Genomic DNA, 24,838 nt, shown 5'->3' with positions numbered 1-24,838 from the left:
TGCCGCTGCTGTGCTCTCTGAAAGAGGTTTTCCTTAGGAACCGGGACTGCTTCCCACAGGACCCTGTTTTGGAGGTTGTCTCCTGCTGTGTGTTGGAGGCTGTATCCTGCTGGCTTCCTGCCTGGTTTCATGAGACCAACCTGCCAGTGCTCCGGGTTACCTAATGCACCTCTCTCTCTCTAACTAGTGATCAGTCAGGGCTGCTCTCGACCACTGCGCCTTTACTGAAGAATTAAGGTAACGGACAACGTGTAACAATATTTACAGTATCAAAAGTTTGCTTCATTCAGAAACCGGCTAAAGGGCTTTAGATGCTTGCTGTTCAGTTTACTCTTCTGATTGCTTTGCTGCTATGTAAATCAATTTGTTAATGTTCCTTACAAAATGCATGAGCCAGTTATACTGACAAACACACAAAGCTCATTCGTAATTAGCAGTTAATTAGTAAGAAGGAACAGATGCTGCCGGAGATTCAGCAGGCGAACAGGTTCTGTAAACAATGCTTATAAATCTAAATGAATTTATTAACCACAATACGACTGTCAACATTTTTTTGGCAACCATACAAAATATGGCGGAATCCCCAAAATGTCTTTACAACGTATTAATAATCGTGGTGACAGCCGAGCCACTCCAGCCAGCGGTGAGCTGTTCTCTACCGCCTTCTTCGCCTCACTGAGAGGCAGCAGAAGCTTCATTACTTCCCACCTTAATCTACACAGGCTGATTAACACACGGCATGAACGCCATTTAACATGATGTGAGCTCTCTGCAACGGAGGCCCGATCTCTTCTGCAAATGTGCAGCGCTTGTAAACACAAGGGGAGTCCTCTGGAAACCCACTGTCTCAGGAGAGCCAAAAGGTGAGCCGTTCCCCTGGAAACATCACCTGGGGCAACAAATAGATAAGGTGCTAAGAAGCAGCCGTGGGTGGGAGATACTCTTGCCTGAGGTAAACCAGAAAGGTTTCAAAGCAGAGACAGCTAGGAAGAATATCTTCAAAAGCGACAAGTTTACAAGACAGGGAATGGGTGGATGAAGATAATAGGTGGTTTCTGCAAGCAGAGAAACCAACCCATGGAAGCCACCACACAGTGTGCCAGTGTCTGCACACCAAGAAATGAGATGGGGTGTATGGGGGCTTGCGGAGTGTGCTGGAGGGGGGTGAGATTCCAACTAAGGCTTCTGTGCCTCCCTCCGGGTCAGGACACTTTAGGGCAGGCAGTGGGAACCAGTGAAAGAAAGGTCTACATTAGTTGTGACCAGATCCTTTTAACATTTTTCTGGAGGCTCCCTCTGATGGTTAATGTTGTCAACAAGATTTACTCTTGGAGAAGGTCTGTGAGGGCAGTTCTTTGTAAACATCCATTTATTACTATCAGTGTGTACGAGATGGATGTGGATGTGTGTGTGTGTGTGTGTCTGCAAGTGCCACAATACACACTGGAGGTCAGAGGACAACTTAGTGGCATTGGCTCTATCTTTCTGTAGGTTCCAGGGACTCAAGTCATGCTTGTTAAGTCAAGTGCTTTCACCTGCTGGGTCCCCTCCCTAGTTCCTGTGAGGGGTTTTCTAGATGGTGTTCACTGAAGTGGGAAGATGGCCCTAATGGTGGGCACCAGCCCATGTGCTGTGGTCCTGGGCTGAATACAAAGAAGAAAGGCAACTGAGCCAGCATTCACCTCTCTCTGCTTCCTGCCTGGGGATGCAGCGTGAGCAGTCTCAAGCTCTTGAAGCCATACCTTCCCTTCTACAACAGACGGTACCCCCAAACTGGGAGCCAGATAGACCCTATCCTTCCTCAGATCTTTTCATCTGAGATTTTTGCCACTGCAATGAGAAAGGTAAGCCAGCACTCATGGCTCCCTCCATGTGAGTACTACTCAGGAGAGCATGCTGGAGGGCCTGCTGTCCACCTGGGGGCTGCTGTGTAACTGGCCAGGGCGGGAGAAGCGAGCAGGAAGGAAGGGGGGGTGTGTGCAGCCGACCGACGCAGGGGAGCACAAGGTGACAGGTGAGTCGTCCTAATTCCTGAAAGTCACCACCGTCTACTGCAGTTTATGACTCGGATGCCCTCGTGATGCTACGGGGACGAGCCCGGCATTTCCCACAACAGAGTCCGTTCCGCTTGCTTCGAGTCCTCAGAAGGACTGGGCTGTCCCCGAGGCCCAGAGCTGTGTCCTCGGCACCGGCAGTGGAGCCCATTCTTTGCACACAGTCCCAGGAGGTGAGAGCTTCCTGCCACACTGGCTGTCTCTCCAGCTGCCGGTCTCATTCCAGAGCCTCTCCTCCTTGGATGACCTTTTATTTAAATGATATTTTCCTACCCTCTCATGGGGACCTCCTTCATAATAGTCTGCTAAATGAATAATCGACAAAAATGGATGCGAACTCCAGCGTAAGGTGCCCCAAATATGACATTCCAGATAAAATATTTTCTCAAGGCAGGCTTGAATGTGTGAATTAAGAGTTATAATTATGAGTTAGGCTGCAGAGAATGGGAGAACTCTGCCCTCCTGACACACTGAAACTTGGTATATCCAGCGGGGTTAGACAGTTCTGCTGTTTTACACACAGCCTGGAAAGGCAGGCAGTTGCTGTGCAGGCTGGAGGATGCTGAGTGGAAAACAGGGAGGTGTATGAGAATACTGGGGTGATAATCTACTCCTGCGTCTTGTCCTTAGGAACTAAAACCTTGAACAATATACTAGATAGGACCAAACAGCTCGTACCTGTGTGTATGCGTGAAGATGACCCGAGATGGACCTTCCTCGCACAGTGCTCTAAGATGGGAACCCAACTGACTGCGGCAATTCCAGCGAGTCTAGCTGACTGAAGTCACTGCGGGAGTGGATTTAGCCCGCAGGCTCAACACCACACTCAGCCAGACTGATTCAAGCTGGAAGGAGAGCATAGATGTGCATGGACGTGAAGCCAGAGTCAGGACTTTCACACTATGATCCGCAGACAAGAGGCAGGTCAGACAATCACCATAGTGGCTGTGAGAAGCACTTACACTAACAAAGCAGGGTAGATGAGTGAGGGCAGGGCACACTGTACTAGAGGTGCCTCTGAGAGTGTAGAAATGGGCATGGGGTGTAACTAGTGTACTCCGCTGGATGGCCCCACTTGCAAAGTACATTTAGATATACACTACTGTTTCAGGAGCCAAGACTGCATGCCTATGTAGAAGCCAGAGGATGGGGGACCAGCCTGGGTGGCAGCAGGAAGTGCTCTGAGGAGGATCCAGGTTTGAGGGAGAATGGACAGATCCTTTAGTGTCCCCTCAGCGCTGATACACTGGTTACCTCTGTACTCAGAAGCCTGCTTGCTGACCCCACCCTGCCAGCAACTATGCCCAAGCCACCTACCAGTCATTCCTGTGACCCACCTTGCCCTTCAACTACTTCATGCCATCTCAGAGAAGTCCCTGACCCTGGCTGAATTACAGGGTTAAAGGGAGTATTATTGCCGTGAAGTGAGTATCATCTGCCCCATGCCCAGGAAGGAGGGGGATGACAGATACCATCTCCCAGCATCTCTTCTCTCTCTCCCTGCTCATAATACCCACTCACCCATGGTAATTTTTTGCTGATGCCCACCTGCCTGCCTGTCCACAGGCTGTGTCCCTCCTCCAGGCTCAGCAGAGCCTGGTCTGCACACGGTCACTCCAGCCAGCAAAACCAGAAGCCAGTAACCTCTGTTACTGAGGTTAGTAACTGGGACAGGACAGGTGAGCAGGAGTCTGTTTCACAGTCCTGAATGCTTATAAACTGGAATTAACTTTGACCATCCTCAACATTTAACTTCTAACATGTGTCACCCATCCTGAGGTCCTAGCCAATTAAATCATCCAGAGTTGAGGAAGCATTCACTCACCAGGTTTTAAAACACTGTAAAAATGGCTGACATTGATTCCACTCAACAGTAAAGAAAATGGTAATACAGTATTACAGCCTAAACTCAACAAGCTGAGATCAGAATGAAAGCACACATCAACAGATCCACGGAAGGACACTAGTGAGGACAATGTGTTCACAAACGACACACACCACAGGGGCACACCATCCGAAGCACACGGTAGACACCGAGAATCAGGGACAACATGAACAACTGAAGCCCCAAATGGGCAGCCGACTGGAAGAGGGGCCCACCAAAGAGAACGCAAAGCAGGGATGTGGGGGGAGCAGGCTGCAGCATTCAATGCCCCAGGGACCTGCAAACTGAAGGAGACTCAGCTGTGCAACTGATGGGATTGCCAAGGTCTGCAACCGGCCACAGGAAGTGCTGAGGAGCATGTGGGACAGCAGGAAGTCTGTGCCTTTGGTGATGAAAATGTAGGACAGTGCAGCCACTTGGGAAACAGTTTGATAGTTTCTTATGAAACGAAAAGTTCTTCCCACACAACCTGGCAGTCATGTTCCTTGGTATTTGCACAAATGTGCTGAGAATGTAGGTCCATAAAAAATCCTTGGACACAAATGCTGGTAACAGCTTTAACCGTCATTGTTCAAACTTGGCAGAACTCAAAAGGCCCTTCTAAGAGGTGCATCCAGACCCCTGTGGCAGACTCTGACAACAGCACATCACTAAGTACTAAGAAGAAAAAGCAATGAACTCTCTAATCATGGGAAAAGTTGACAGAACCTCTAAACGTGAGTGAATGCCATGACCCCAGTTTCATTTCTGAAGCCATGATAAAATGCTCTGAGAAAATGCAACTCAGGAGATAAGTGGGTTTATTCCAGCTCACAATTCCAGGTTACAGTCCATCACTGTGGGGAAGTCAAGACAGGAGCTTTCCAGTAGCTAATCATGAGACACCCAGTCAAGAGCAGAGAGAAATAAATACATTCATGCTTGCTTGCTTATGTGCATGCCTTCAGCTCCACATTTTCACTCTGACAAAGTTCAGAACTGCCTGCCTAGGGAATGGTGCCATCCACAATGCGTGGAGTCTTCCCCTATCAGGTGACTGAAGACAATCCCTCACAGACATGCCCACAGGTCAACCCAATGACTACGACCCCTCGCTGAAACTCTTCCCAGGTGAATTCAGGTTGTCTCAGTTGAAAATGAAAGCAACCACCACACCATTTTAAAAGGACACTACAAGATTCTAACTATATGGTATTACATCTTGCAAAAGGCACCATTATGCAGACAGTAAAATGGTCAATGGTGCCTGGAAATGGGGGAGGGAGGAACAAATAGGTAGGAAGAGTCCAGAACCTTGAAGGCCCACGCTGTAGTTACTTGGAATGATAATACAGTGGTAGTGTATTAGTATATATTGCCCAAACCTATAGCATGCACACCACTGGGAATGAAGCCCTCATGTGAAACATGGAGTTTGCACAATGGTGCATCTTCTGTGAGCACAGTTTGTATAAAATGGATACTCAAGTGGGGACCCCAGTAACGGGAACCCTGTGGAAATAATCTCTGCACCTTCCCACCATAAGGCATGTCTGGGAGCCCTCATGGGGCAATGACGACAGACCTGGGCCTGGACCTTCCTGGACTTGCCCAAAGAAGCCAGCATCCTCCATGATCACTTGTCTCCGAAAATGTTCTGAGCCCACAGATGCCCTGGGATCCCACACTAGATTCTGGAGTTCACCACAGGTTCTGCCACTTAGAACCTGTTGTGCACTAACCCCAGGAAAGGCCAGACTTTCTCTGCAGCTTTCTGCGTTACCAGTGGAATGATGTCCTGAAAGGGAAACAGCAGACCCATCAGGTCCAAGCCTTCCTGTGCCAGGCGTGCTCTGCCCCAGGGAGTGTGAGTACCGCTGGTGACAGACAGCAAGAGGCTCTTGGAGATTACCACGGAGCAAAGAAAACCTCAGCCTGGTAAATACCTACGTGACCTTTTAAATGTAACTGACTTACTAGAACATGGACCCACCAAAGCAGCCCATCGTGATTTCTGGTCAGCCCACCGGCTGTCATGGAGACCCCTATAGAGATGCAAGTTCTTCCTTGTCCAAGTCTTCTGTGGTCCTAACCCCTCACTCCTCATGGTTCCTTTTGTTTGAATCCCAACAGCTTTCCACTGGACTTTTGTAGATGGTCCCCAACTTACAATGGCTCAGCTCAAGGTATTCAACTCTGTGCTAGTACAAACATGATACATGATCAATAGGAATGGTACCTTGAGAGCTTGTTTGTATAATTTGCAGTGGGGGTCATAGTTATTGGTAAGCACTTAACCGAAGAAGAGGCTTTTTATATAGGGAACAACTCTCCTCTTCAATCTAGCATGCAGTAGGGAAGAACACCCACCTAGACGGCCAGGTGAGGCCAATCAACCCTGGCCATCAATGGCATGACTGACACTGTGGTCAGAGTCCTCATCCAGGTCAGTACTTTCAATTTTGAAGTCAGCATTTTCCCCCTGGGCTAGGGATGAGGATCAGTGGTCCCAATCTGTCTTGAGCTATTGGGCAACACCAGCAACTGCAGCCTCCACCAGACCCAGGATCACAGTGGCAGCCACCCTGAGTCTACTGTGCATTGCACAGGGCACCCTTAGGTTACAGGCATTAAGTGCATTTCTGACTCAGTATTTTCAACATATAATTGCCATCAAGCCTCACTATGAAGTAGGGAGCCCTTGGCAGCTCATGAAGTCTCAGTTCTTATTCTTGAGCTTGGCTAAGGAGCCACGGAAGTGCTATCCAGAAGACACATCTGTCCTTGCAACCTGAAGGACAGTGCTGCCCACCATATGCAGGACAGCAGAAGATAGATTGACTCTGAGAGAGGTCACAGTGCCCCAGATATCTGCAGAAAATGAAGTGCCTCACCACCAAGCAAGGCCACGGCAGCTGGGCTGAGCTCTGTGAATTCCAGTAGCCACTGTGGCAAAGGCTTGTCACAGTACAAACAAAGGCTAAAAGATCTGATGGTACCTTTCACCCCCAACTATCCAGAATTTGGCTACAGAAAGGCTCCAGGAATGCAAGAGCGCTTGGCCACTGATCAGCCTGTGTGGAGGGCACGAGCCACACCTGGTCCTCAACACTGATGATCAGAACTTGGGGGTGGGCGGTGTCAGGGTCCAGGATATATGCCCTAAGAAAAAGGGACCCCTTACTTTCACCTTCTCAGACTGAAAAGGGCCTATGAATGCTGCAGAAAGGCAGCCTCCCTTCTCTGGGAATTAAGACACCTCTTCTTAAGCATTTTCTGTAAACCTTCCAGAACATACAGAACTCGGGCTTCCCACTGCAATCTTGAGGGCTACAGCACTGCCCATTCCAAGGTTCGTGGCTCCAAGAATGCAGCTGAACTTCCCAGATCACTTTATCAGGGAAGGCATTAATCTCTATCTTCTTAAGGTGGTTGTGGGAACAGAGGTTCTCCAAGTAAGTACTTACTGAGGGCTGCTCTGGGAATTTTGGATTACTAGTGAGCAAATGGATTAATACTGGATCCTTGACCTTGTGGTCTGTATATCCCAAGAGGTGGCATGGCCCCTGCTAGAGTGCAGTTAGCAACACAGATCCGTTTTCGCTTTGCTGCGAAACAGAATATTTGTTTATGTAAAGATGTGTTGCATTTGTTTGTGTTGCAGGATAACTGTTAAGCAAATGAAACACATTTACATAGTTTATGCTGCATTTGTTTAACTATGAAAAGATGTGTTGCTGTTTCACCTTGCCTGCCTAAGGCACCTGACTGGTCTAATAAAAAGCTGAATGGCCAATAGCTACGCAGAGGAGGGATAGGTGGAGCTGGAGGGCAGCTGAGGGTCGGCCAGACAGACAGACAGACACAGAGGAAATAGGAAAGCAGGATGGACAGCACACAGATGAGGTAAATGAGCCTCCGGGCAGCACACAGATTAATAGAAATGGGGTAATTTAAATTAAAAAACAAAAAAAGCTAGCTAGAAAACGAGCCTAAGTGAAGGCCGAGAATAATTAATTGCAAGTCTTATTCATAATTAATAATAAGTCTCCATGTCACGATTTCGGGGCGTCCAAGCAAGCCTGCTCCAGCGCTTCCCTGTTTTTGGAACTCTAGCGCCACCTGTGCCCAAGAAACACCCATTTCCCAGAAGCCAGAGAACAACTAGCAAACATGCCACCAGGAATCTTAAATCAAGCTCACTATCCACACTCACCTTCCTCTGGGAGGTTTGTAATAACTCTACCAGACCACCTTTCTGCATGAAGGTGACATTTCAGCAGGTTGTTCAGTGGTCTGAGTAGTAGGCCTTCTAGAACGTTCACTGCTACACAGGAACCCTGCCAGGTTTTCTTCTCTGGCCCTCCAGAAGCTCCTATCCGTCGGTCCTTCCTTTGTGATAAACTTTGAAGTGGATCTCAGGGCACAGAACATGATTCCGTAGGACACCCATCACATACAGCTCAGAGCACACGCAGGCAGGGATCCATGTCCATGCCCTCTCTCCTCCTTTCAGGGACCATGACCAAGTACCCTCACACATTAAGAACTTTTAAAAGTCATTGATAAGGTTTATTAATGTATCAAAATGTCACCTACTCAATGTGAGCCATTAAAAATTATTAGTACAAGTATTAGGAAAAATAGTCATCAGAGTGCAGAAATACCAAGCCTACACAGCCATCACCTTGGAGGTGCCCTGCCAGATCTTCTCTTGTACTAGACCCTCAGCCAAAGACCTGAACCCCAGCATGCACAGGATGAGTCTTGGTGGAGAACCAAATTCACAAAAACCCTTGAAGAAAAACAGTCTGTGATCCCCTGGGAAATACTAGAAATTCTCTTCAAACACGAGCTGCCTAGAAAAGGAGGAAATCCTATTTGTAACATCTGATGTTTACAATTGTGTCCTCCCAATCTGAAAGCCAATGTATTTCTTTTCCTCTGCAATTTGGGAAAAAGTGCAAGCTATCGTTATCAGCAGCCCAGGGCCGTGCATGTCCCCTGCTTCTTTCATCCCTCAGGTCCAAGTGGGATTTCCTGCTGAATTCTCCAGAAAGTAGAGCACCTTCTGTGTTATCTCAAACTTGAAGGCAGGTTGATCAAATGTAAGGGGTCAGTGGAACCGGGAAGGAAGCCTTTGCTTTGGGGGATGCTGTCTGAACCCTGACTTTTAAAATCTGGTAAAACAAAGGGGCGAATTTAGGTACCTATGTAGCATCTTCTGGCAAGCGCAACACAGTTGGTTCTATGGGAAACGACAATGACATTTAAAAACATCTGGGGAAATGGAACAAAAAGGTTGGAATTAAGGTAACAAGATTAAACTCAAGATGAAGAAGCTCCCCTTTCCTTGATGAAGGTCACCAAAGTATCAGCATCTGATTGACAGACACTGTATACTGTAGGACCTTAGCAGGCCAACTAACTATTGAGCAACATTCCATCAGACAGGGGTTTCTCAGCAGAGGGCTGGGTGCTATTGAAGCTATCATCAAACTACCTCTATCCAACAAGTCCAGTAACACAGAGAAGTTGTTCAGATTAGGTATTACATTGTATTGTTTATACTGACCAAAGGGCAAATATATCTACCAGATGAACAAGGGAGTAAGTGTGCCCTGATAAAGGACTACTTAATCCCATGCACAGCCTTATACAGAAAAAGAAATTGTTAAATGTAAATACTGTCTGTTGTTCTTAACTGAAAATGAAATGTTATCTGGGCTGGAGCTGTATGTAGCTCAATGACAGAGTGCTTGTCTACTAGGCATAAGGACCTGAGTTCAATCCCCAGTACTGGGGCAAATATTCTCTATTTGGAAAAGTATGTTCTAAGATGAAGTATGCTGGGTGCCATAGTTGAGAGAAGTGAAATGGTATTTACACACACACACACACACACACACACACACACACACACACACACACACACACGGCACAGGGCAAGAGAGAACACAACTGGGTAGTTTAAAACCAATGGAGTCCCATTTCCCAGCAGTCCTCCACATTGCGTACTGTGTCACGAGTGCAGCGGCCCACAAGAGGCTAAGAACGGCTTCCTCCAAGAAACAGTTCTGTCTTCCATAGAAGCGGCACCAACATGCGTCTCAATTTCGATGTCCTTTCCTTTGAGTCTTTAGGCAAGAAGGCAAAGGGACAACCAGGGCACAGGAAGCCATTTCTGAGCAGTCCAGCTGTCCCTGGGTGTTTCTTTTATGCATGCTCAATTTCAGTGTAGGTAAACAGGCCTCATCGTCTTCAGAAATCATTTCCAGCAGCGATGTGCACTTTCCTACAAATGGTCTTGTGTTTATTCTTGCTGAATTGCAAATGGTTAAGAGTTGTATGAGTCAAGTGTAAGGAATCTTCCCTACTGTTGATAAAAAGGAGGGATCCCATTAGGGAAGAGCTGGGAGGGGGGGTCTGCAATGTGAGACATAAGAACATGCAGGAATTATTCTGTCCCACCAAGGCAATGGCCACTGTGGCGGGAACATCAAACCACAATCAGCCTGGAAAGGCACACTGCGGTTGAGGCAGGTGCTGCAAACATAAAAGGAGGCAGTGGGATGGAAGGGCATTCCCTCATCTAAGTGTGAAAAATATTTTTATTGCTCTGGGAATAGTCACTGTTAACTGAATGCAACAACAGAAAGTGGGGAAAGCGCATGCGGGCCCGAGGGGATTACCAAATCAATTAACAAGTAATTCAGGAACTAATTTCTATATTGCCTCTTAGCACAAAAGTGTATCTTTAATTTCTCCTGCAATAAGCATCCCTGTGATGGCCCTAACACACACTGCCGCTGTAAATGAGTTTACAAGTATCTCTTTTTGATTGGCTATACAGCATTATTTCTTCACAGTTCAATGCTCCTGCAGCCAAGTGCTCTGAAATATTTAATTACGCTGGTAGCTACCGGTTACCAATTTGCAAGACCCACAGTGAGTATAGTACATTTCAGAAAACTAGTAATCAGCTAATTAAAACCACAGCGAATTCCAGCTACTCCAATTACCAACAACGGCTGCAAGATACACTCGGTGGGCTTGCTCTCGGGGAAGGAGGTCTTCAGACTAGCTATCTGCTGGAACGTGGACGCCATGCAACCCAGACTGCTCCTTACAAGCTCTGTTCAGAGACTCTTTCCACAGCTGTTCTGGGCACCATCCTGTGCCGCCGTGGGCTTTAATGGAACCAGTGAAGCTGCAGTGGTGGCTTAGCGGGTCTGGGGAGGAAGCAAACTGGGTTCGAATCTTGCAAGGTGAGATTTGGCTTTCTCATCTGTTAAATGGGTGAATGTTGCTTCCAGGCTGCTGAGGGGACCGTGAAGCTTGCTAGATAAACACACGTACAGAGAAATGGGTTGGGTTCTGCTGTGAGAACCAGGTCTTCTCAAGGGCCATGCTTCCTATTCATTCCCTTCTTCAACAGCAGGAGGTTTAAAGAGAAGGGTCAGTGACAATGCTGGCCAAGTCTGGCTTGGGCCAGGCCACATTGTTTACATATATCTTCAGGTGAACACAAGAAAAAGAAACAGTCCATGCTGTTTACTGTGGACAGAGCTCTGGAAACGCTCCTGTCAAGATGGGTCCTAATTCGCCACCTATGAGAGCTTAGGACAGTCTATCCTTCCCGGGACTCAGTTTCCCTATATGTAAAATGAGAAACTTCTGAGGTTTACAAGCACCTATTTTACCATGCTAGGGTACTGACTCAGAGGGAGGCCACTCAGTTTATTTGGGGAAAAAATGGGAAGACAGCACGTGAAGGTGGGTGGGAAAGGATCTTATGGTTAATGTATCATATTGGTGTTGATTAGTATTCATCAGTTTAACTAACATGCTTCATAAATGTATATATAAATACATATACATTCTTATTCACCGAGAGCATTACCTAAGAAAAATTAGTCAAATCCTAAGTAGCAGAATTTTTAATTCCAATGGGGGAAAAACCACATGACAAACCCCAGGGCAGATTTGGCTAGTGAGGACCCTTAGAGGAGGTGTTTAACAGCTTAACCTCAGTGGAGGGAAGTACCACAGTGGGGCTCCAGCCACATCTGCAGGGTGAACGCTCCAAATCAAAGGAAACCTTGGCCACAGGCAGAACTATCCACCAGGTACTGGCCCTGAAGCCTCTGGTCACCCTCTGAAAGTCCACTCCCTCCAAGTCTACCTGGAAGGTCCTTCCTACTGGTCCCTCTAGCCTCTTCTTTATACCACGACTCTCCAGCATGCCTTCCACTATGGGATGAGCCCAGGAAATAGTAAATCACTGAAAATTTAAAAAACAAACAAAAAACCCAAATAATCCACTGTAACAACCGAGTTCTGAAATACTCGAGCTGCAATACAATTTAAAGGTCTGATCGATACCAAAAAAAAAAAAAAAATAGTTCGTGAACTAACACCCTTGAAATCCTTGTGTAAGAGCTGGGAGCTAAGCTCTGTTCTGCTTACACACACTGATACACATACACAAAACATACACACACACACACACACACACACACACACACACACAAATACATGGTACACAGGGCTTACACATGAGAACTTTTCAGAAGAAACTAATTTTCTGTTAAACTGATGTATGATTGAATACAATTTATGAAAACAGCTTTATAGACTACGGCCACAGCGTCCGAGTAGGAACTCAATGTCCTCACCACTACCTTCACCAAAGGGGAAACTCAACAGTGACTTCCCCTGGAGAAGGAAGGAAAGTGCAGTACCTCATTGAAGGACTAATTATTCCCACCTATCTGGAAGTCTGCCTGCTTTTCTGAATAACTAAGAAAGATGGTAACTTCTCCTTCTCTTCTCTCACCCGTTGTAAGCATGCTTCTCTCCCCCAACACCCTGTGCTTCCTTAGTTTTCTCAAAAGCACCCCTCCCTGCCATGTGGTGGCTCGACCAACATGTCTGCTCTCCATGCCACCCCCACAGCATAGCTTTTTTTCTTCCTTCCTCCATTCTTCCCTGAGCAGTTGCTGGGACTTACAGCTTACTTGCCCTGGGGTGTTTTAAAAATATCCTCACATATCATTTGAATCTCTTCTTAAGTTCTTTTGTTAACGAGACTAACAACCCCAAGAGGGGACCCTGATTTCCTTGGTGACCCAGATGGGACTCCCCAAATTCTGGTAAGAATATCAGAAGCATCTTGGCTTGTGTATTTTTTATGTAGCTGCCATGATACTTACAAACTTTAAACAGCTTTCTATAGAACAAAGAAGTGGTTGGTAGAGATTGAATATTTGTATAATATTTAGCAATGAAGCCACAGGCTCATGTAACTAAAACCTGTAGGTTTGTCGGGCATGGTGGCGCACACCTGTAATCCCAGCACTCAGGAGGCAGAGGCATGTGGATCTCTGTGAGTTCAAGGCCAGCCTGGTCTACAGAGTGAGTTCCAGACGTGCCATGGCTGTTACATAGAGAAGCCTGTCTTAAAAAACAAAACAACAACAACAACAACAAAAACTCTGTGGGTTTAACATTTAAAAATTCCTAAGTAAAATGATGAGCACGAAGACATTTATTTAGAGACAATTTTTCCAAATGAGTTCTAAGAAGTAGAAAAGGCTGAAAGAAACCAGTTGTCTGAGATGATTTCTGGGCCATTGACAAAGGCTTTCATTCTTTGAAGAATAGACAGAGAATGGCCATTTGTGTAATCTAAATATAGCATCTTATATACATGAAACAGAGTTAAATATAGAGGACGATGGGTTAAAAATTATACGTTTCTAAAGTGTAACAATGTATAATAGCACAGCTTCTTATATGTTAACCAATTCTTTTAGAAGAATATAAAATTCATTTGAGGGAAGAAAAAATGTTCATACTATCAACTTACATGCTTATCACCACTGTCACCTCCTCTCCTCTACCATCACCACCAGATACCACCTCCACCACACCACCTCTGTGACCACTATCAATACCACCTCCCCCACCACCTTATAACCATGATCAATACCACCTCCCCCACCACCTTATAACCATGACCTTTACCGCCTCTACAACCATCATTAATATCATCTCTCCCACCATCTCTATAACCACCATGGATAGATACCACCTCTACCACCATCTCTATAACCATGATCAGTACCACCTCCCCCACCATCTCCATAACCACCACTGATCAATACCACCTCCCCCACCATCTCCATAACCACCACTGATCAATACCACCTCCCCCACCATCTCCATAACCACCACTGATCAGTACCACCTCCCCCACCATCTCCATAACCACCACTGATCAATACCACCTCCCCCACCATCTCCATAACCACCACTGATCAATACCACCTCCCCCACCATCTCCATAACCACCACTGATCAATACCACCTCCCCCACCATCTCCATAACCACCACTGATCAGTACCACCTCCCCCACCATCTCCATAACCACCACTGATCAGTACCACCTCCCCCATTTCCATAACCACCACTGATCAGTACCACCTCCCCCATCTCCATAACCACCACTGATCAGTACCACCTCCCCCATTTCCATAACCACCACTGATCAGTACCACCTCCCCCATCTCCATAACCACCACTGATCAATACCACCTCCCCCACCATCTCCATAACCACCACTGATCAGTACCACCTCCCCCACCATCTCCATAACCACCACTGATCAGTACCACCCCCACCATCGCACCTCTACCACCATCATCACTACATCTTCACTGACCCCACATCCATCACCATGACTACCATCACTACCAGAATCATTACCAAACTCAGTAACACCATCCTCACCACCATCACTACCACTTCCACCACCGCCATCCTCACCTCTATCACTGTGTCCTTCTCTCCACTTCCTCCTTGCGCTTCAGACACCAAGGAGACAGCACTCCATCATGGGCACACAAAACAGGGGAAGCAGAAAGAAGACCCCAGTGTTCAACAGGGTGTTGAGAGACGAACAAGGAAGACACCGAATCTCATCAAACGCAAAGCACACCTTTCTGGAATCGACGGTGACCCTCAGAGGGGAGAAGCCCCAGGAGACCCCATGTGCCTAGATAAGGGAAGCTCAAAGATCCTCAGCATCACCTAGCACACCGACGCTCGGTTTACAGACTCAGCCTTGCAACCCTGACTTACATGTCCCTCTCCTCAGGGCCTGTGGTAACCCTGCAAGGCCTCATTCGGTCCACGTCTAGGTCTACACAACAAGACGTAGCCGCTGGTACTCTTGAGGAGAGTACACTGTGTAGAGCACAGCATTAGATGGGAAATCCAGCTGGGAAGACCTGCCGAAGGCATGCTACAGGGCTGGGAGGCCTGAGTCCCAGCTCCTCCGTTTGTTAGTGCTGCTACCTTGGCCTCCCAGAGCTGCAGACTGCTCATCTGCAGTAGGGCCCAGGCTGGTAGAAGTTAAGCAGGGCTCAGATCTAAAGCAGTACGGTGTCCTAACACATCAGAAGCCTCCGTCACACACAGGGGCCACTCAGCTCATCACTGCCAGCACCTCACTCCAGACTGCACTCAGGAGCACAGGGCCAATGCTCATGCTGCCCTGTAGGCAGAGCTATGGGAGTCAGTATGGCAGGTGAGGGTCTGATGCAGTGGGAGAGGACTCCAAGATGGCATGTATTTAGTGTTTCCATTTTCCCTAGTCTACAAACAATTCTTGTACTAGGTACTTCAAAGGAAATGAAGAAACCTATGACAATATTTCCCAAGCTCTTCCATGTCCATTTAAAGTTTCACCAAGCTTCTATATATTTAATTATAGCTGTCAGTGTTGGTATCAAGGGAAAACAGGGTACTTGACTTTAAAACTTGGCCATCAGTGACTCTGTTAAAAATAAATTCTCTTCCTGAGAAGGAGGAAAGGAAAATGTACTTTTGCTATGACCTGATAAAAATGTCACTGTGTGATGCCTTTCTTGAAAAGCTTAGGATGAATGCCACTGAGGACTTCTTTAGATGTCCCCTTCTCAGTGGAGCAGGTCCCCAGGGGCATCTGCTGTCAGGAGTGAGCATGGCTGGGTGTGGTGGGGGCATGCTACTGCAGATCACATGCAGGAGCACTGTGGCCCGTGATGGTGGTGTTTCAAGCAGGAAGACAGAGACAAGAGTCATATCACAGGTGAGGGGTCTGATGTATGTCTAACAGTGTTTAATGTTTTCATTTACACCAGTCTACAAACACAACTCCGATATTAGATAATAATATTAGATATTAGGCATATCTTAGAAGTCTTCCATGTTGCAAATGAGGAAATAGAGTGCACTGCAGACACCCCAACCATCTTTTGGGGTGTCCAGTCTGAGAGCCAGGCCATACACCCCAGGGGCTCACTGTTGCTGTTTCCAAATAAGAAGTTTTTGAGACAGATCAGAGGTACCCATTTCTCCCTGATACATGGGGATAAGAGTTAAGTAGGAGTGGGCAATGCCAGATACTATACATGCTGTTAAATATTATAGAATGGAAAATCACAACAAAACGAAAATGCTATAGTGAAACCTTTTGTATGACTCAAAAAATTAAAAGTTTTGAGTTTAGCGGTGAACTTTTGCTAAGGCTTTATTCTAAACACTCTTAAAATGTTTTCTGTGAATAATTCAAACCCTCAGGAATAGACCATCTAATAGGCTCTTTCTTCCCTTACCCTGGCAGTCTTGAGCAGGGAGCTGCCAGCCAGGCAGCCCCATCACTGGTCAAGTGTCCTTGTGGCAGTCTGGCTGAGAAATCTCTCAATCTGTGGACCCTCCCCCATCTATAAAGGACCACAATAGCAATAGCCACAGGCACACACACTCCAGTCATGACCCTTGCCTCTGAATGACTCTGCTCGCCCTCTGTGGTTCTCATGGAGGCCAGAGGGGGAGCTCTTCCCCTGATGGCCTAGCAGGTGGCCCAGACACACCCATGCCCTAGGGAGGTAACCAGGCTATTCAGCCCCCAGGGCTGTCTGCACTGAAATACTGTGCCCAAAACACAGCTTCTCCCAAATGATCTTCCCGTTGTACTGGCAGGTAACAAGGCCAATGGTGTAAGATGCAGCATAGCCTCTGCCATGCAGATAACAACCTGTGACAATATGTGATGCTTATCTTCACTGTCAACCTGCCTGGATTTAGAGACACCTAGGAGACATACCTCTGGGCGTGTCTGTGAGGGCATTTCTAGGGAGAATCCCACTGAAAAGAAAAGCCCCATTGAATGTGGGCAACATCATCTGATGGGTCAGGATTCCAGAAGTAAGAAAAAAGGAAGGGGGATCTGAGCACCAGCCTTTGTCTCTCTTTGCTTGCTAAGGGTACAATGTGACCAGCTGCCCCACACTCCTGCTGCCATGATGGACTACACCCTGGCGCTATGACCAGAATCAACAATGCTTCCTTCCCTTGGGTTCTTCTGGGGGACACTTTGTCACAGTGTTAAGAAAAGTAACTAATACCCCCACAGTACTCTGTCACAGCACACCAATACTCAAGCCCTCTGGGCAGAGAGGGAATGTGGAGGGTAACCACTGATCCAAGAGTAAACAGCCTCCTGGACTTGAGGTCCACAAGACAAGTTCTTTCTCAATTGCAGGGATGTGTCGTCTGAGCCACAGTAGACATGGAGGATGAAGATCCAAAGAACTGGAAACTGCTTGCAGAAACTCCAAGGAGTGAAATCATGTGGGCAGTGAGGACTCGGCACCCTCCTGCTTCAGAGCTCAGGCTCTCTACACACACCTCCCTGGGGTTCTTCGGTCAAGTCTAAATCCTCTCAAAATATCAAAATCATTAATCAAATAACAAGCCCAGGGCTTCCAAAAGCAGAAGGCAGAAGCAGTGTTTTGCAGGGCTTTGCAAAACCTCCCCCAAACAAGGACACCCCAGGCAAAGCTGAGACCAGCCTGTGGGGACCCTGCACTGACAAGATGGGGTCTTCACCGGGGCCTGATTTCAACATCAAAGCCACTCTGGGTATGGTAGGCTCTTAGGAGGGAACTCTGAGCCTATCTACCTTCAGCTGGTCTGCAGGAAGAGTGAAGAAAAGATCCCCAAACAGAAGCCAGCTAAGCGGAAACAGTATCTGAGCGTTTGGAATCTCTGAGACTTGTCTGCGCAGGCTTGATTTTGTTTGTCCCCACCAACCGAAATCCAAATTCAAGTGTGGAGGTCTGAGGAGCTAAAGTGACCTGATGCCTACTCCCGTGTCCACATGTGTGAGGCATGCTCCTGCCATCCCTGACTCTCAGCATGAACATTAGGCCCTGGCTGGGAGTCCACGGGAGGGAGGAGGCTTAGGGCTGTGTATCTGCACTCAAATATAGAGATTAAAAAATGCTAAAGAGAAAGAAGAAAAGAGAGTACAGCTGCCGTCCCCCAAACAGACCTCCCATCTGCCACCCACGATTTGCATGTCACCTTCTCCGGGCTCATTTGTACTTCATTAACTGCCATTGACTTAACAAGATTTATGCAAATGACACTATAGGAGCTCCCTAACTCCCACTGCAATCAAGTGATTATGTATGTACAACTTGCCACAGCGATGAAAAATTAATACGTGACAAGCCCACTGGCCGCTGAGCTGGGCCACTGGCTTTTATTTTTCTTGCTTTGCTTTTTCATTTCTACTCCAATAGACCTTTATCTTATTAGTAAGAAAAGAAACAAGACTCTCTAAATTCATCCACTCTGGGTACCCAGACGGACAAAAGAGGAGTTGGAACCAGAGCCTGAAGAAATGAAGTTATCGCCTAGAAAACAATTCCCTGCTCTTGAGGGACCTTTTATTGGTAGAAGAGAGAAATAAAGTCACTGGTGATGGTGACATGGAAAGCTACCTGTTACAAGGTAAACAAGGGGAAGGCAAACCATGAGGGAGGTCGCAGGCATGCAGATTACCCTACTCGTTTTCTAAGCACTTGGCAAAATTGCTGAGGAGGAGCCGAATACAATGACCCCAACACTCAGCGTTCAAGGACAGGAGCTTCTTGCCTGGAGGCCAACGGTCCAGCAGCTGGATGGGGCTCTGACAAGTCTCGAGCAGGATTCGTTGAAGACCCAAGGACTCTGCTGCTTGGGAGTGAGACAGAGTGGGTAGTTGCAAATGACCAACAATGATTTCCCCCGAGGACAGATGCACATTCCTGCAGCGTCCCTGGAGTAACACGCTGCTGCAGGCATAGCCTTAGCTGTTGCTTCTACACAGCACAAGATACTTCTATGTGAGAGGAGAGTTCCCATGTTTGATTTAACACCTGTAACTCGAGGCTGAAGAGATGGCTCAGTGGTTAAGACCACTTAAGGTTTGCACAGAATATCCAAGTTTGGTTTCTAGCACCCACATGTGGCTCACAACCGTTACCTGTCACTCCAGTTCCAGGGGTTCCAATGTCACCTTTTGGACTCTGTGAGTACCTGCATGCACATGACGCACATAAAACTAACACAGGCACACAGACACACACACACATGAAGTCCACCTGTGCACTTTCTAGAATATTCTAGGCAGGTACTTCTCCTTCAGGCTCCCTCTTGTTTCCATACAGAGGTCACCACAGCAGAGTGAGGACAGTGAGGAGTACAGCTACTCTCAAAAGGTCCATGTGCCTTGAAAATGTGAGCATACAAAGCATGCAGCGTTAGGTCACTGTAAACTATTCAGACCACCTACAACCTCCACCTTACTCCAGAGAAAGTGCAAGACGGCTCTGACCCGGGAACCCGGAACATCACAGGTGGATGGAAGCATTCTCTGCAGAATGTCTAGGTATAACAGGAGGGGTATGAGGCCTGAGCATCAACTTCAGTGGGAGCACGTGACCCTGGTAGGAGTTAGTCCATAGCTCCTCACAGTGGGTACCAAGTGGATGAAACCAAGTACTCTGTGTCCAGGAGTCATGAGAAAACCACAGTTTGGATTTCTACAAGGATATCACGAACATCCAAGAGTGCAAGGCTTCCCAGGGAATGCAGACCCTGAACTTTACACTATACTGTCACCTTCAGGCTTTGCCGAGAAGCCAGTCCTGTCCAAAGATGAGCAGGGAACAAATTAAGCAAGGCTCCAATTACATCAGGGCCTGGCTGGCTAGCCAAGAGTTTCCTGCTGAGAAAGTGAGCCCCCTCCCTGCCACACACAAGCCAGGAATGGACAGGAACCAGGAAGATGATATACATGAAGTAGCAATCTTCTTCAATGTGTCAGCACCAGCTTTTCAAAAGAATAACAGCTCAGTTATTTTTACAGCCCTACATGAAGAAACGCTGAGCAGAAATCTTACATTACAGTGACTGTGTGGAGTCAGAGCAGAATCAAATCGGCAACTCGAGTAAACCACTATGCACGTGGCCCTCAGAAGTAAGAGACCTATTTATGAGGAAAACACAGCCCGTCACTAGGGAGGCTTCTTGCCTTGTTTGTAAACACAGGGAAGGTGAAAATTTGTCTTCAAGGTGCTTCATGCTGGCCCCCAAATCTGTCACCCAGTATAGTGAGGGTGGTCCTGTGCAGAGGCACAACACCGGCTAATGCCTGTAGGCCTCCCTGCTCCCTTGGGTCAAGGCTCACACTGCCTTGTGGGCAGAGGGTATCTGTGGCACACAGGCCACTCTGGCTGGCAGCTGGAGGGTGGGACTGCAGTAGTCTTGGTTTCTCAGCCATCTGTGGCTCTTTAACTCACACATCTTCAATCTGAAGTGGTCCAGCTTCTCACAAGGGCTGCAGCCATTAGCTGCGAACAGGTGAACCCTGCATGGCTGAGGAGAGCCCGCTGTATCTGCATGGACACTGCCTCTCCCTCAGAGCCCACGCGCACAGGCCAAGTGCTGGATGAAGCTGGATGGTAGCTATGGAAAAGGCGATGGACGCCCTAGATCACAGAACTACGAATGGGCCACCAGCATCATCCATGGAAGACAGAGCTATTTCCTGCTCACAGATTTCCCGCCCCCACCCAAACAGAACACACTCTAAATCAATTGGCTTTCTTTATCAACCAAAAAAGATGACATTTCCAGAGCCGCTGAGCAGGGTTGAACTCTTTATTCTTATTGTTTCGGAAATGAAGCAGCAAAAGATGTCACACGTGAATTCCAGTGTGTCTTGCTAGAGCCGTGAAGCAATTTAGGAGCCAGTTTCCGGGCTAATGAAAACCCATTTCAGGCTAGCAACATTGGCCAAAACAAATGCTTGAATTCAAGTCCTGTTGTGTAATGGGGAAGTTTAATTAAGGCCCCACATTACAGCTGTAAATGTTCCTGTGTATAATAAGGTCTAAATGAAACTGAACCTAATCAAAGTTACAATCCCTTCATTAGCAAATTACAAACAAGAGCGCACAGCTGACACGCCAGCTATGATTATTACAACTAATTGCCTCGTTGTTACAGACCAGCCTGAAACAGTGTTCAGATGTCCGTCTGCAAGAGCAAATTAGGGCCACGTCAGGCTATTCCTGTGATCACAAGGGGTTCTTCTACAGCGATCTGATTTACCCCTGTCGCCTGGCGGCCAGCGGCCCAATCAAAGCCACGCTACAAAGGCAGCCTTTGAAGCTGGTGCAGCATGGAAACACACTCCATATGCAGGCGGGCAGAGCGTACTTCATTAGAGCTGTTGTTCTAGTCCCTCGTCTTATTCTAATGATCCCATTTTAATACTCACAGGAGCCCCTTCTAATTGATGTCAAGTGAGTGACTTCTACATTCATCAACAGAGCACATCAAACAAACCCTGGTGCCCGAGCCAGCATCATCTCAGGCTGCACCGAGGTGTGTCTCCAGCGAGGCGGGGAAGGGGACAAGTGTACCTGTTTAATTGGGATGGCTCGCCCGCTCCCGATGCTGTCCGCGCGGCTCTCCAGGCCTTTCTTCTCTTTGTCTGGGTCGCTCCCTTTCCTAGACTGCAAGCAAAAGTAAAGTTAGCATTTGGGCGAGGGTTGAGTCTGCCAGACGGGTCTCGCCCCTACGTCCAGAGCTCCCGCCAACGCGATTCAGAACCGCCGCCCCCAGCTGTTCCTCTGCACTGACTCATCATTCCAAAGAGAATTTTCGAAACTTTCCCCATGATTTTTCTACTGCGAAATTATCTTTTAATTCTTTTTTAAAGAGTTCAAAATGCAATTACTAGAAACCAATGGACCCTCCAGGAAAGCAACGCCCAACGAGAAAACATTCTAGAGCTGCAGTTAGCTGAGGAGAATGGAGCCCTCAAAGGTTATCTGGAAGCCCAACTACAGAAGCATATGGATTAAATGAATGTCTAGATGACTGACTTACTGGTACACCCCCATGAGCTGTTTCAGGGGGCAAGCAATGTTTCCTTTTATTGCTTGTGGATGGTTAGAAAACAGCAATTCAAAGTTAAAGCAGTCTACTGTGCAACAAAAAGATAAGGAAGCAAAAATTGAAAATCTCTTTTTGACAAAATGTCAATATTTGAGGCACAATGAGCAACTGTTTGTTTGCCAGGTCCTTCAGCCAGTTATCTTGGACGGATTGTTGATGCCGCGTGAACTGCCCGGTAGCTGGCAGGTGTGGGGAGGAGGGCACTTGGGGACGCTGCAGGAGCGCCAGCCACCGTCCACATCCCGTCTCCTGCTGGCATGAGCAAGTGTAAGCATGGTGATTGTCTGACAGATTTATTTTATTATGAGAGAAAGATCTGAGACTCGTCCTCCTTAATAACGGTGCTGACAAGTGACAACTTCACTCCATTACTTTTCAATGGGAACATTACTCACGCAATATTGAAAATGGAGAAACATTTTCCTGTGCTTTTCAAATCTGAGATGATATATGGAACGGAGAGACTCGGTGGTGTCCGGTGCTGCTGGGAGCAGCTAATGAAATTCAGATTCAAAAGGATGTGGGATAGAGCAGATGATGCTTCTAAAACAGTACCCAAAAACACAAAGGCCCCGAGATAGAAAACAAGCAAGGGCTGATGGGATGGACTTCAGATTCCAGGACGGATTACTGCCAAAAGACCCGAGACCGGGGCCTGTGATGTCACTCGGCGCAGGCACTTCAAAGGTGGTGATTTTGCCGTGTGGCCGTGCACGTGAGAAAGCACACTCTTGGCTGATTATGGCGCCTTCTGCATTTGTCAAATGCCTCCTCAGTGCCCCCTGCCCTGTGCCTTCATCACGGATCTCAGCTATGCTACAGAAAGTCCTTTAGTTTCTTTACTCTTCCATTAGTAATGCATAAGTCAGTTCTGGGGAAGGTGGGCACATGAGGTTTCCAATTGGAAAATTAAGTTCCAAGGCCCGCAGCCAACAGCATTTTAGAAATTCTGAATCAATGAAGAGCATAAAGGGCATTTGGGGAACTTTATCAGTTCTAAATACCTAAATTTGAAAATCCATCTTCATTATTCTTCATTAAGCAGAATGATTAACAAAACAAACATTTTTAAAAAAATGAACATTTTCCTGGAGGCAGCGCATCTGTCCCCAGTTGCTGTTCTCAGAGTGCAATTCCAGATTCCTCGGAAGCCGGAAGCCGCAGCTAGAGTCACTGCACACAGCTCCAAATATGTAAAGAAACAGGAGCCATGCTCGTACAATCACAGGGTCAGAGAAAAATGAGACAGAAACTCAGGATACACATTGGAAAAAAGGAAATCCACCAACAAGGATACCATTTTTGTGGACAGTGCCATACAATTAAAGGAAAGAACTCCAACAAGGTTCTGGGCAGGAGGTTTGCCATCTCCAACAGGCTGACTCCAGGAGACCACAATCCAACAACTAAACTGCAACCAATCCACTAGCTATGAAACCCTGAACCTCCAAATCCCGAGGGAAGACTCCTTGCTTTCTGCCCACTTCACAGTGTCTCCAGTGGTGCGTATCCTGGTTCCTCCCCTCTCTGACAAAACTGCTCGTTAGAGGCTGCTGGCAACGCTTGGTACCCATTGCTATATCCAGCCTGCTGCATTCTTCAGAACCAGAGTTTATCACACCCATTGCATGTCTGGAGACTTCAAGCCACCGGAATGACTGCTGAGCCCTAAAGACACTGAAGACAGAGGGGAGGGAAGGATTATCTACTTCATTTCAAAAGTGTTTAGCTCCCTCTACGTAATAAACCAAGTCCCTTGTACACTGACTGGGCAGAGAAGCGTGTGTGGTAATGCTGCCCATCAAACACAGCCTGCTTTCTCAGCTTCAACCAATAAGGCAGGAGCAGATGGAACACACAACGCCAGGCTTCAGGGCTCCTGTTCTCCACAAGACACCAAGTGTCAATTCCTTTATGCTATGGAGTTCACTGTCCTTTTTTCTCTGAGTAGGTCCAGGTTCTGGGCAATCTTTGGGTACTGGTGTACTTAACTGTTTAATGGTATCAGCATCACACAGCAAGCTTTTAAATACCATGTGAAGATCCAATTCTTTAAAAGCTTGAAAACACATACAGCAACGCCATACAGAAGTTAGGGAGCCTTGCTGGCTTAACACCCACAGATGCAGGCAACACACACACCCATCCAGGTAAATGGCAAGCCCTGGAACAGAGGCAGAGGAATGGATGGGGAGGCTTGGACTTTCACTGAGGGTGTGTGTTCTTCATGAAACAGTGGCGGCAAACTGCTCAGCCTTGTGATTATCACAGAGACTACATGGAGGGTTTTTTTTTCTCTGCGATTCTTATATATTTCAAATGTTATTCAACAAAATGTTTCATTTACATGTAAATCAGGCTACTAAATGAACTGTTCTAAAAAAATTCTGTATGTTTCATTTGCCAAGGCTTACATAAAAAAATTAACAAAACATGATACAGTTTCAATTCCCATTGGTAAGGCAAACATAATTGCTGCTGCAAAGTAATGCATAACCTGCTATGACTGGAGAGATTTAGTTTATATAATTCCATACAAAATACATGGGATTTATTGTATGTTTGCAATTAAAA

At 47.0% G+C, this 24,838-nt stretch overlaps 1 protein-coding gene across 8 annotated transcripts in view; it reads right to left on the bottom strand.

Annotated features, from left to right (window-relative positions):
* Nucleotides 1-24,838, bottom strand: part of Agap1 (ArfGAP with GTPase domain, ankyrin repeat and PH domain 1) — a 459,873-nt gene that overhangs the window by 215,446 nt on the left and 219,589 nt on the right. For all 8 annotated transcript variants that reach the window (XM_036173288.1, XM_036173289.1, XM_036173290.1 and 5 more), the window contains one exon: nucleotides 21,727-21,819. In XM_036173288.1, the coding sequence (XP_036029181.1) occupies nucleotides 21,727-21,819 (93 nt within the window). The remainder of the gene's footprint in view (nucleotides 1-21,726; nucleotides 21,820-24,838) is intronic.

This window comes from Onychomys torridus, chromosome 23 (assembly GCF_903995425.1).
Source record: "Onychomys torridus chromosome 23, mOncTor1.1, whole genome shotgun sequence".
Classification (NCBI taxonomy): Eukaryota; Metazoa; Chordata; class Mammalia; order Rodentia; family Cricetidae; genus Onychomys; species Onychomys torridus.
The sequence above is the reverse complement of the archived record's forward strand: the minus strand, read 5'-3'. Positions and strand labels throughout refer to the sequence as shown.